This window comes from Gadus chalcogrammus, chromosome 14 (assembly GCF_026213295.1).
Source record: "Gadus chalcogrammus isolate NIFS_2021 chromosome 14, NIFS_Gcha_1.0, whole genome shotgun sequence".
NCBI classification, from domain to species: Eukaryota; Metazoa; Chordata; class Actinopteri; order Gadiformes; family Gadidae; genus Gadus; species Gadus chalcogrammus.
This window is the reverse complement of record NC_079425.1, coordinates 10,044,584-10,057,318: the sequence shown is the minus strand read 5'-3', so window position 1 is coordinate 10,057,318 and position 12,735 is coordinate 10,044,584. Positions and strand designations below refer to the sequence as shown.

General features: G+C 42.2%; 2 protein-coding genes across 3 annotated transcripts; one reads left to right on the top strand and one right to left on the bottom strand.

Moving 5' to 3' along the window:
* The first annotated feature begins 1,664 nt into the window (after positions 1-1,664).
* Positions 1,665-10,306, top strand: ampd3a (adenosine monophosphate deaminase 3a). Of its 2 annotated transcripts, none has more exons than XM_056608271.1 (15): positions 1,665-1,758; positions 4,112-4,337; positions 4,602-4,782; positions 5,286-5,451; positions 5,628-5,847; positions 5,979-6,108; positions 6,204-6,398; positions 6,687-6,818; positions 6,935-7,098; positions 7,192-7,318; positions 7,429-7,592; positions 7,972-8,092; positions 8,403-8,576; positions 8,719-8,829; positions 9,080-10,306. In XM_056608271.1, the coding sequence occupies exons 1-15, from the start codon at positions 1,701-1,703 to the stop codon at positions 9,254-9,256; spliced, it is 2,346 nt and encodes a 781-aa protein (XP_056464246.1). In that variant the 5' UTR covers positions 1,665-1,700; the 3' UTR covers positions 9,257-10,306. The 2 variants fall into 2 exon arrangements, with proteins under 2 accessions (XP_056464246.1, XP_056464247.1); XM_056608272.1 differs by lacking the exon at positions 1,665-1,758 and adding an exon at positions 2,729-2,864.
* lyve1a (lymphatic vessel endothelial hyaluronic receptor 1a) lies at positions 9,063-12,128 on the bottom strand. The gene is made up of 6 exons (XM_056608273.1): positions 12,035-12,128; positions 11,593-11,764; positions 11,332-11,471; positions 10,678-10,920; positions 10,479-10,557; positions 9,063-10,355 (listed from the first exon to the last, which is right to left on the bottom strand). Exons 1-6 carry the CDS (start codon positions 12,090-12,092, stop codon positions 10,220-10,222), a joined length of 828 nt encoding a protein of 275 aa, XP_056464248.1. The 5' UTR covers positions 12,093-12,128; the 3' UTR covers positions 9,063-10,219.
* Positions 12,129-12,735: the final 607 nt, after the last annotated feature.

The following is a 12,735-nucleotide window of genomic DNA, read 5'->3' as shown; positions in this document are numbered from 1 at the left end:
GCTTCAGTGAAAACACTGTTATGAGACTGTTTGATACCCTTTTTCACAATAAAATAACCGCAAAACATACTGATCATCTGATTAAGCCAATTCAATTGTAACCATTTCATTTGCAATACATTAATGAATTGCTAAGTTTTTAACTGGATCAAATGGAACTGATATCACTGTGGTATCACTAATGGTAACAATAACGATGATAATGATTATGATTATATGGGCTCTACTGCCATCTAGCGAAAATATTAAGCAATGGCTTTGCTTCTGGCTGTATGGGTTTAACGGGTGGAAACAGTGATGATTTGCAGCTGCCCATTTAGAGCAATGCGGTCCAGTTGCAGAGTAAAGCCACCATAACTGTTAGGGAGTTATGTCTTCTCATAGCAACGTGTACAAATATTAAGATGGATTACCGAAGTAGCATTAAAGGGTATTGCATAATTTGGCATTATTTTGTGAAGATTCTGAAAATATTCAGGATGAACGCTGAATCACTGCATTAACCAAAGCCATTCAGGTCCTTCACTCAACTGAAGTGGGGAAAGGTTGTTCCATGCTATTTATGGACCAGCTCTGACAGACGGAAAGTAAAGCTGGTAGACTGTAAGGGAGAAATAGGATAGAAGGGAAGAGTAGCAAAGAGAGGCAAGGAGCGTGAAGAAGCAGACTAGGAGAGAGGAGAGAAGAGGAAAGGAAAGAAGAAAGGAATAGAAGAAAGGAGAGAAGAAAGGAATATGAATACAAATAAAAAAGGTTAATTTCAGATGCAGGGCTATTTCAAGCGCTGGCTTTCATTTTTGAAACCACACTGTCAATCATAAAGCAGCCAATCCAAAGCAATCAGTCAGTCTATACTACAAACCTCCAAACCCAAGAGTATCCTGAGAACCTGAGCTGGGTGGATTACCTCTGCAATCTCAAACACTGCCTGGCTGAATCAGGCACCATGCACCATCTGCTGCATATGTACCGTTTAAATATGATTGTCCTCATCCAAGGCCTCCTGGAGGGCTCAACATTGTGTAACAACGCTGTGCAGATTCGCCATGCGACTGAGGACTTTTATATTTTATCTCTACTCCTTCATCATGGTTCAACAATGTGCCTGATCAAGGTGTTAACAGTGATCTACTTTACCAAATCAAATTACTGAAATCTGTGGCTATACTGAGCTTGTGATGGGATGGAAGTCAATTAAAGTCAAATCCTGCAAATAAACGGTAAAGATGGCAGACCATAAAAAGCCAAAGAATGTGCATTTATCAAGAAAATAACATTACAAGCCCTGGCTACGTTGTACAAATATAGGTTGCAATGGTAAAAGTTTGTAAAAGCAGCTAAATCGGTTTGGCTGGCTTTAGCATCCTGTAGTTCAAGCAGCAGTGGGAAGGCAGAGAAATTAAAGGGTTAAAGATGAAGTGATGAGCACTGCAGGGCGGCTAAAGGGGTATCACATTCTGTGGCCATAACAGAGCCTGGAGGAGACGAAGGACTTACACACAGTTTATAGCTATTGTGGGATGGTTTACGATACACCAAATGCAGCAAGAAGAGAAGGTGAGCAGACCATTTTCTAAATATTAAAATTCATTAAGTGATTTAAAATATGTATTTATCTAAATAATCTGCACCTATTGACATTTGGACAGCTGAGTTAATGAGATTAGCTATCTGGAAGACGGCTCTGGAAGCAGAGCAACATGCTAAGAGGAAACAGCGCTCTTATAAAGCAGAAGTCCAGTCCTTGCTTGGCGAAGGGTGAGATTTCCTTCTACCGTCTTACTTCTTTGAGTTCTAAATCTTTTCTCTATTACTCTTTACACACACGCACAAACACATGCATGCACACACGCTTGTTTGTCAATTGCAAAGAGATCCTGACACAATTGCTGCCTGCCTGCCTAGGATCTAAGACATTTGTAACTTGGGAGATGGGGGAACTTACATGAGAGATCAGTGATTCATAGAGGAGCATGAGAGGACAAAAAAGTAGACACATCTGAGATAAGACAAATAACGGACCATGAAGGCCTTGTTCCCTAAAGCCTTTGAAACATGGAGATGATTCATTCGGTCATACCTGTACATGTACTGTAAAGACCCAGCTATCCTCCATGGGCTGGGGCAGGAGGGTGGCTGGTGATGAGAGGAGAATGAGGTGTTACCTCCATCATCCCATGCTTCCCTACAGAGTATTCCAGGCTCCCTCTGTGTTTCAGAACCTACGCAGGGCAGGGAACCATAAACACATGTGGTTATTGATATATATAGTATATAAAGCATATATAGCAGGCACAGTAGACCATCCTGACGGGTCAGAGAAGGCCTTCCTTATAGCTGCTCATATCCACTTTGATTTTAATTTGATGGAAGCGTGGTGGTCAAAGTCAATGCGTTGCAGTGGAAATGGCTTCCCCCCTTAAACCAAGGTCATGTAGAATTATCTTTGAACGATCATCAGTGATGACAGTTAAGTTAGCCTTTATCTTCGCTCTCGCTCTATCTCAATCTATATTACTGCCTGTCTCTTCCGCACTCTCATTGCTTTGCTTTATGCATGAAACGAACAGAAAGACTGACAGACATAGGAAATGCAATGGCTACTGAGGAGCTCAAGCAATGGTCCCTGCTTGGCCAGCCAGTTGTGACATAGTCCTGGGATTAGTACTGTATTAAAGCAATGACATGCATCTCTTAAAATAGAGAGGGAGCTGTGAAAAGAAAAGAATGAAGGTGGACACGTGCACCAAGAGCAGTGGTGTGGCATGGATACTTGCATAGGGAACGGTGTCTCAACGACACACTAGGTACTTAAGAAGAAGGCAAAGAGAAAGAAACAGGGATGGCTGAGAGAACTTCTAACGGTAGGAATTGAAGGCCTTTCTTTACATGGGAAGCGAAATTCGAGGCTATTCAACGGAGGCCTATTGTGGTAGGCCTACCTTGTTTCAGACGTGTCTTTTTAGAGAGACGTGTGGAAGAATTTACCTTTAGTGTGTAGAGTATCTCACAACACTAAAAAGTAGCCTACAACCTATTTTCGTTTTCTACATTGTTATCTATGTAATCTTTCAATTTAAGTCTACTATAGTAAGACATTCTAAGTCATTTTGACAGTCCAATTCAATTTTTTTGCCAGTCTCCTCCAACCGGTTTATATACGTTCCACTCCACGTTCTTTTTTTGACGTCAAAGTGGTATCATTTTCAACGTCAGAACGATAGGACACCGGCGCCACGGCGAGGTGTGTGTGTCGAATGACGATGATTGTGGCGTCAAAGAGAGGGGTGTACAGTACTTCTCGGGAACCTACAGCATAACGCCATGATGGTGTGTGTGGATGTGTGACGCTCCATCTGACGAGCAGCGGTTGATTTTGATTTAAAAAAATTATAGTTTATTTTTAATCTCATTGTGTTAAAATTCGAGCCGAAACACTTACACCTCCATGAACTAAAATAACTTTCAATTAAATCGCCTCATCCAACATGGAAGCACGTGTGAGGGTTGTTGTCTATGGTTGTTGTCATGGCAGTGGAGCCGAACTATATACAGCCATAGCAACAATGGGCAGTTGGTGTCGTAACAAGGATACTTTATTGTTTACCGGACGTAGATGGTCAGTAGTGGTTTAGATGAACAACTTTCCATACATCATCGGCAGTGGCTTTAGTGTTAACGCTAGTAAGTTGTGTAATTTAAAATAGTTCACATTCACAGCTGTGGATGGTAAATTATTCATCTAAAATCTATTTCTTGATCAATGCTTTCGATGGTTTTAGTTTAATATTTCCTCTGAACCTGTGGTGATGTTATGCTGTAAAAAAACAAAAACATTAAGGCTTCAGTGAGACTGTAGTGTGGCTCGAGTTCTTTGGAAAGCTCGCATTAGAGAGAGACTTGCATAAGACAATATCAATGATAAGTTAAAACACAACGCCAATGCCATGTTATAAAAAACGATAGCAGTAATTTGTTGACTTGTTGCACACATTTACAAAACGGTACAAGCAAAAATATTGAGGCGATTGATTTTCCCTTTGATAAGGCATGTCCTCAAAATGATCATTCAAGGCCACTGTAATTCACCAAAGCTGACGCATTCCTGCAGATATGCCTCGTCAGTTCCCTAAGATCACCCTGAGTGAGGCCGATGAGGAGGTGCGTCTGCTGGCCGAGAGGGTCTACGCTTCGGCCCTGAAGGAGGAGGGCAATAAGGATGTGATATCCATGTTCACGGTCCCTGAGGAGGACTGTCCCATCGGTTTCCGCCAAGCCAAGGAGAGGGAGCTGCTCAGGGAGCTGGCAGAGCAGCATTCAGAGGAGAGCACCAAAAGGTATAGCTGCTTGGTCCTCTTCGTATGGTCACATCGTAGAGCGATGGGTTTATGAGAAGGATATGGGGTAAATGTGGTCCAAACAGCAGCAGACAATAAATTGAAAAATAAATTGAACAATAAAAACATGCACATACATACTGTTAAAAATGTGTATGTAACATTTTTTCTTTTTTTTTCTTTCGCAATTGCATTTATTTGTTTGAATAGCAGTGCTATTTCAGCAGTGTTATAAGGTCATTACTTCGGTTCAATCTGTTCTAGGAAGAAGAGTTTCAAGATGATCCGTTCCCAGTCCATGTCTTTGCAGGGCGTAGCCAATCCAGAGTGGACGCGCTCACTGGGGGCCACGCCCTTTGTGTCCCCCAGCTCCACCTGCTCCTCTTTGCTAGAAGGCCTTCCGGAATACCAGAGGGTCACCATAAGTGGAGACTACTGTGCTGGGGTAAAACACCTTTAAAGAGCGGGGTTAGGTAGAAGTCAATGTTGATGTTAAATCTGCTGGAGAGAGAGAGAGAGAGAGAGAGAGAGAGAGAGAGAGAGAGAGAGAGAGAGAGAGAGAGAGAGAGAGAGAGAGAGAGAGAGAGAGAGAGAGAGAGAGAGAGAGAGAGAGAGAGAGAGAGAGAAAGAGAGAGAGAGAGACTTGATTTGAACCACCAAACACTTGTCTCTTCGCCCCCCCCCTACATTTCTTCGACATTGTTATGCATTCACAACATTGTTATGCATTCACAAACATGTGATTGACAGGCAAGATGCTTGACCCGAACCAATCAGGCAATAGAGGCTCAAATGATAGAACTTATATCTGATGTACATTTAATGTCGCAGGTAATGCAAAATTAGAGTAGTGTCTTACATCACATACTGAGATATATAACAATTTATATGATTGTGGACACATTCATATTATGATCAATTAGTGGGAAAGCTCTTCTTTAATTCCAGATCACAGTGGAGGACTATGAACAGGCGGCAAAGAGCCTCCTGAAGGCTCTGCGTATTCGTGAGAAGTATTCAAAACTAGCATATCACCGATTTTTCCGAACCACGTCAAAGTACCTCCGCAGTACTGAGAACGAGCTATGGACCGAGGAAGATGAGGTCTTGCCGGGTAGGAAAGAATGTAACTTCTGAGCATTTACGAGCCACTTGTATAATATAGATTGTCTATTCACTTGGTCGGTCAACATTTGGTCATGAAAATGCAAGTGCTGCTTTAAAAAATTTTTTTGGTTTTCTTCAAAAGCCCAATTGTAATACTTGTCTACAACATGTTGCGTGTTGTAGATGTCTGCCCATGTCCAAGGAATGGAGAGGATCCCTACAGCATGGAGAACATCCCAGAGAATCTGGGCTTTGAACTGAAAATGAAAGATGGGATTGTGAACGTCTATGACAATCTTGAGGCTCTGAGGGAGAACAAACCTCGGAACCTCCCATACCCAGACTTGGAGACTTTTGCGATAGACCTAAGCCCCGTGTTGGCTATGATTGCAGATGGACCCACGTGAGTGACTATAACCCAATAAAAAGGCACTTTAGCTTCGCTACTAGAGGATGACTGGCATTTTTGTTGAGTTTAGTGTTCCTATTAGCCGTGGTACAGACATAACAATTCGCATGTTTTGTGTGTTACAGGAAAACCTATTGCCACAGACGACTAAACTTCCTAGGTTCAAAGTTCTACCTTCATGAAATGCTCAACGAAATGGCAGAGCTCAAGGAACTGAAAGGAGTGCCGCACAGAGATTTCTACAACGTCAGGAAGGCACGTTCTTTTTGGGTTTTATATTTTCGATCCAGAGTATATATCGTCCCATTTGTATACGATAAAGGATAAATGTCGTGCGGTGCCATTTCCAGGTAGACACACACATCCACGCCGCAGCATGCATGTCCCAGAAGCACTTGCTGGCCTTCATCCAGACCACCTACAAGACGGAGGCCGAGCGCGTGGTGCTGGAGAAGGATGGGCAGCAGATGACTCTCAGGGAGGTCTTCCACAGCCTCAACATGGACCCATACGACCTCACCGTGGACTCCCTGGATGTACACGCGGTAATAGGCTACTTAGGATCAGGCCTTGTGGTGGAAAGTGGGCACTTTTTGTCGATGAATGCATTCTGCTCATCTAATAGACATTTGTATTCCCATGAGCAGAACGATGAGATAGAGACAGAACCACACTCCTTCTAGTTAGGATTGCATTGGTAATGGGGAGCATGTGCTAGTTTGAACCCAAAAAATGTATAGGACAAAAAGGAAATCAAAAAGTGAGAATGTGTGCACTGGTAGAAATCATAATAACAACTTAATGAGTATGACAATCTATGATCATCTTTTTAGGGGAGACAGACTTTCCACCGGTTTGACAAGTTCAATTCCAAGTACAACCCAGTGGGAGCAAGTGAACTGCGGGATATCTACCTAAAAGCTGACAACTTAATCCACGGAGAGTACTTTGCCCGGATTGTAAAGGCAAGTCAAGAACACAATATTAACACAGTATTATCACTACGTATGAATTATAACGAGGGCTAGCATTCACAGCATTGGAATGTGATATTGCTATGGATATTTCATTTTTTCGTCAGGAAGTGGCCCACGATCTAGAAGAGAGTAAGTACCAGCACGCAGAGCCCCGCCTGTCCATTTACGGACGCTCTCCAGATGAGTGGGACAGCTTGTCCAAGTGGTTTATCGACCACAGAGTGCACTCTCCCAACATGAGATGGATTATTCAAGTGCCCAGAATATAGTAAGTGCTCCACCAGGAGAATTGCGGCAAAAGAGCTGACAATTTTGTAGTCTGGGTGTGTTTTGTGTTAATGACTATTCTCCCATGTTTTAGTGATATTTTCAAGTCAAAGAAATTGATCCCAAACTTTGGAAAGATGCTGGAGAACGTGTTCTTGCCTCTATTTGAGGCCACTGTTAACCCTCAGAAGCACAAAGAGCTTCATGTCTTCCTCAAATATGTAAGGCAATAATATCCTTCACAATTCAGAATAACTATCCCAGGAACATTTATATTTGCGTACTCTGTTCCATTTTATTGAAGTCATCTATTTTATTTATATGAATGAAGGTCACTGGATTTGACAGTGTGGACGATGAGTCCAAACATAGCGACCACCTGTTCTCTTACAAGAGCCCCAAGCCAGAGCAGTGGACCGCAGACAACAACCCCCCGTATAGCTACTACCTCTTCCACATGTACGCCAACATCATGGTTCTCAACAACCTTCGGAGGTAAGCGTCGAGCACAGCGGCCCTGAAGCTCAGGGTCACTTTCAGTTTCAGAGTCAGTCATTTCTTCAGTTTTGAAACAAAATGGAAAGTGACTGATTACCCCCTTTGGGGACGTAAACATTCTTCAACCTCAAGTTAACTTGGGGAGATCGTTGAAAGGAACAGCATTACTTCTGCCAGAATAATTGTTTAGTTCAACATCATGTGAGTGTTGGTGTGAAATATTTATGCTAAGATGTCAATATTTATGTTCGGTATGTCAATGTCCTCATAAACACACAGTCGTTACTCTCCGTGGGGTCTGATCCCTCGCTCATCTCTTTATACACAACATCATTAACTTGTACATGACTTATTTCAACACAACAATGTTCTCCAGAGAGCGCGGCATGAGCACCTTCCAGTTCCGTCCACACTGCGGCGAGGCCGGCTCCATCACTCATCTGGTGTCTGCTTTTCTCACCGCTGACAACATCTCACATGGGCTCAACCTCAAGAAGGTAGGCCACATCACGCTGGGTTGATCTCTTATCCCATGAAAGATGGAGGCTTCTGTGGGTTCAGGTTCAAATGTTCAGGTCACTTTTAAACAAGGATGCATTTCACTCTTATGTGCAATCGGGAATGAAAATTTAAATACCAGATCTTGTATTTGCATACATGAATTACATACCCTTGTCAGTCATAAACGTTGAGAATCGTCATTGCATTGAGGACTGGAGCTATTTGTTTGTGCTTCCTTGGGAAGCACAAACAAAGTGTATCCATGGCAGTGTATCCATGGCAACTATGCAACTGTCTTACTTCCAGAGCCCTGTGCTGCAGTACCTGTACTACTTAGCCCAGGTACCCATCGCAATGTCACCACTGAGCAACAACAGCCTCTTCCTGGAATATTCCAAAAATCCTCTGAGAGAGTTTTTGCACAAGGGCCTCTGTGTCTCCTTGTCCACAGATGACCCCATGCAGTTCCACTACACCAAGGTACTCACGCTTGACCGCCCGGTACCACTAGTGTTTGAATGCTCCACCGCTCAAATACTGCATGTCTGTACGCTGAAGACTGTACAGAATAGCAGTTAGATTGTTTTGTTCATGTGTTTTTTTGTGTTTTGGTACATTCTAGGAGCCATTGATGGAAGAGTACGCCATTGCGGCTCAGCTGTGGAAGCTCAGCACCTGTGATGTGTGTGAGATAGCAAGGAACAGTGTCCTGCAGAGTGGCCTCTCTCACCAGGTAGAGGGATCTCTCTTTCTCTCTCTCTCTCTCTCTCTCTCTCTCTCTCTCTCTCTCTCTCTCTCTCTCTCTCTCTCTCTCTCTCTCTCTCTCTCTCTCTCTCTCACCTCTCTCTCACCTCTCTCTCTCTCTCTCTCTCTCTCTCTCTCTCTCTCTCTCTCTCTCACCTCTCGCACTGAGCTCATCGATCCATGATTCAATGAATATGTACATTAATTATTATTTGACTTTGTATTTTTTATTTTGAAAGGAAAAGCAGCACTTCATCGGAGGGAACTACTTGAAAGATGGACATGAAGGGAATGACATCCGCCGCACTAATGTGGCCCAGATCCGGTTGGCCTACAGACACGAGACACTGTGCAACGAACTCAGCTTCTTAGTAGAGGCTGTGAAGTCTGACGCCATGAACTCAACATCTGAGTGAAGTATATCCTCAACAGAGGATCCCAGCATGACTTGCCAAAGTGCTCAATATTTACCAGTTACTCATACATTTTTTCTGCAACAGCACTCAAAAGCTTTAATGGCAGGGAAATCCGATAACAGGATATTAAATGCAATGCATTGCTGATTGTTTCATAACCATTATCACTGATGTTTCCACAGATAGAGATCCCATTTGCATATAGCCATCTCTGATCATTAACACTGACCTCTGTTATCTGAACCTGGGCACAATATGTTTGGGTGCCCGTTCTCTTGCACATATCTTCTGTTGCAAACCAGGATGAATGACACTCTTATTTACAAGAAAATACCGGCTCTGCTATTTGCAAAACACATTACCCATAACCTAACTGTGGAGAACCCCCAGTGCAATGTTCATTATCTGTAGAGAATGGTAGATTGACTTTAAATACTATGGATATGCATATAGATGATTTCCACAGACAGAGATATTTTAGTAAGGTTGATGTGTTTTATTTAGCCCTGTTTGTGAGGGTTGTCTTGACTCAGTATTGTCAGTACTGCAAATGATGTTGTTAATAGAGTTGACGACCCGGTTTCATTCAGTTTCACTGTATAAAGTATAAAAATATTTACTGGAACATTACATTTATTTTGTCATGAACACAGTGACCTCTTGTGGCTGAAACGATTTATTAAATTAAAGTGAAATACATTAACTTAGAACAACTTAGACATAATTTATATACAAAACATTGACATATTAATTAAGAGACAGTCCCACACAACTAAACATATTTTTAGGCATACCATAACGTGCACCTTTTCCGTTCAAGTTTAAATCCATTTTGCATAGTCTACAACAACATTTTGGAAAATCCCTTTTTGCATGTATTTGATGGTAAATTAAAGCAAAATATCCAAAATATTGTTGCAAATATATAATATTGTCTACTATCCATTTAGGATAGGCGGCAAATCATATTGCTGTATCAAAACTGTCTCCGTCATCAGGCCCCTCGTCTATTGTGACCTCTGGCACACATGTATTCTCCTCGGTTTCAATGTAGTTTTCCTGTGGCCCCATGTCCCAGTTCTGAAAACAGCTGCGGTTCCTTCCATTTTTTGAAACAGAAAGAAAAGGTCCATTCAGCAAATAGTCCTTAATAATATTTTCATGTTTGTATTTCAATACTTCAAGAATATAAATTGGCTTGATAACAGCGTTAAACACTCACAATTGTTCCAACCCAAGGACAACAGTGATGACCAGTAGTAGAGCGCAGGTGACGCCGATAAGCAAGGGTTTTGTCGGCACTGAAATCATACAACATTGGACAGGGAGGCAAAACATGGTTTAAATCTGCAAAAACAAATATTCATAACTCAGGTTATAAAACGAGATGCACAATCCAATCCAAACTAGTCTCCTCATACCTTTAAGGGAGCCTCGTGGGGTGCTGCCCAGCAGCAGGGCCTGCTTTGGCCTTTGGCTTATGGGGAACAGTGAAGGAGAAGAGATAGGTCTGCTGGTTGAGGTGATGGAGGAGAGAGAGGCTGAGGGCAGCAGGTCAGAGGTCAAGATGGTGTCCTGTTTGGAAGGAGAACGCCTGTTCTCCTGGTAGTGCGTGCCGGTCAGCGGGCTATCGGATTTTGTATCCTTCAATTGTGTCCCTGAATCTGTCACATGTGAACGGGCATAAATCATATGAGAGGGGACCAGAGAGGAATATGAAAGGTCTGTACTGCACTTTTGTAACTGGAAACTTACTATTTCTCAGAGGATGAGGATTTGACAATTTACTGATGTATGGAAACTGACAACTATGTTTATAAGTAAAAATATATTTTGAAAGGAATCCCAATAAAGTATTTATTGTATAGCATTATTGTAGTGTAGGCCTTCATCCCAGAGTATTGAAATAGTCATGGGTTAAAAACAGGTGTAGCTCATTCAGCAAATGATTTGTCATCTATGTGTGCCAGTGCCCATAATTTACTTAATGAGATAATGAGATACTATAATTATGCATTACACCTCTGTGACGATGGCCTATAGAGATAGGAACTCAACATGAAAAGAAGCCATACCTGATTCATTGAAGCAAAACACATCAAAGCGTATCTTGACACTGGTTCTCCACTCTACCAGGCCGGTCTTGCCTTTTCCACAGGAGGGCCTCGGCGTGGCTCTCGGAACGACTGCCAAGTGTTCATCAATCCATCCAAACCTGGGGACCAACGCATGCATATTACGGCCAACGTACCGTCATATGCAGGCGTGCATTTCGTACATGCATTAAAGTCATCGGTTATAGTCGAGTCTGCTGCATGAGGGTGGTATAGCCGCACCTGCAGGTTTGGAAGCCCTTTGAGAGAGCCCTTTGCACTTGTGCTTTGGTGGCGATGGTCAGCCCAAGTGATTGGCAAACCAGCCTGGCCTCAGAGGCGTTGAAGGTGTAGTGAGGCTGATGGAAGACATCCACCGAGCTGACCTGATTAACCCCAGCAATTCTGTCGCTGCCTACAGAGAATGAGGACATCATTGATAAGTACCTCAAGAATTGTCCCACACTTTGGAAAAACTCTAAATAAAATAAATAATTTACTTTAAGAGTACAATAAGAAGAGTATAATATGTATACATTTATATATATATATATATTTATATATATATATATATACACAAGAAACTTTGACCAAAGAAATTTGACCAAAGTAAAATAAAAGTGCCAAACTTGCTATTGAACATGAAAATAAAACACCTTTGCTTAAAATTTCTTGCTTTTCTTACCTTTGAGAGGTCTTGATAAGGCGAGAGTGACCGGCAGCAGTAAAATCATTGTGATCATGCTGAGGTTGGAAGGCCAATGGGTGTTGCGGATGAGTCCTACACAAGGGGTTTAAATAGGGGTGATTGTAGTGGGAGTGTGCACATTGATATTGGCCAGAGAGAAAGGGAAAAGGAAGGAGGACGTCCTGTTGAATCACAGGTCGAATTAAAAGCCATCGTGTGCTTTAGGAAAGACACAAGAAATGAGTTTGAGGAATAAAACAACATAAAAAATATCAAAGTTGTCGTCTTTAGTCCCCTACATAGTGTTGTTAACGATGGTGAAGATGATTAAATCCTACATTAATTATATCAAAAAAACACGGGGGGGTTTCAAAAGCTATACAAAATAATATCGACAGTCAAGCAAAACGGTTAAGAAATAACCTACTCTTCAGAGAAATAAAGAAACCTCATGATTATAAAAGCAATTCCATCATGACAGATTTAATGTTTATGGGAAAACAATGGGTTTTCTCGGCACTGGTATGATTTGTACTTTTTGTGACAGTACAACTCGGTTGTACAAGTACAATCATTTCCTCCCTTCGGGCAAGGCCCAGTCCCACTTATGATCCCGCGCATCCTCTGATGAGCCTCTGGTGAGCAGCGTTATCGCATTTCCACCCTACCCCAGCAGGATATGACGCAGATGGAGCCAG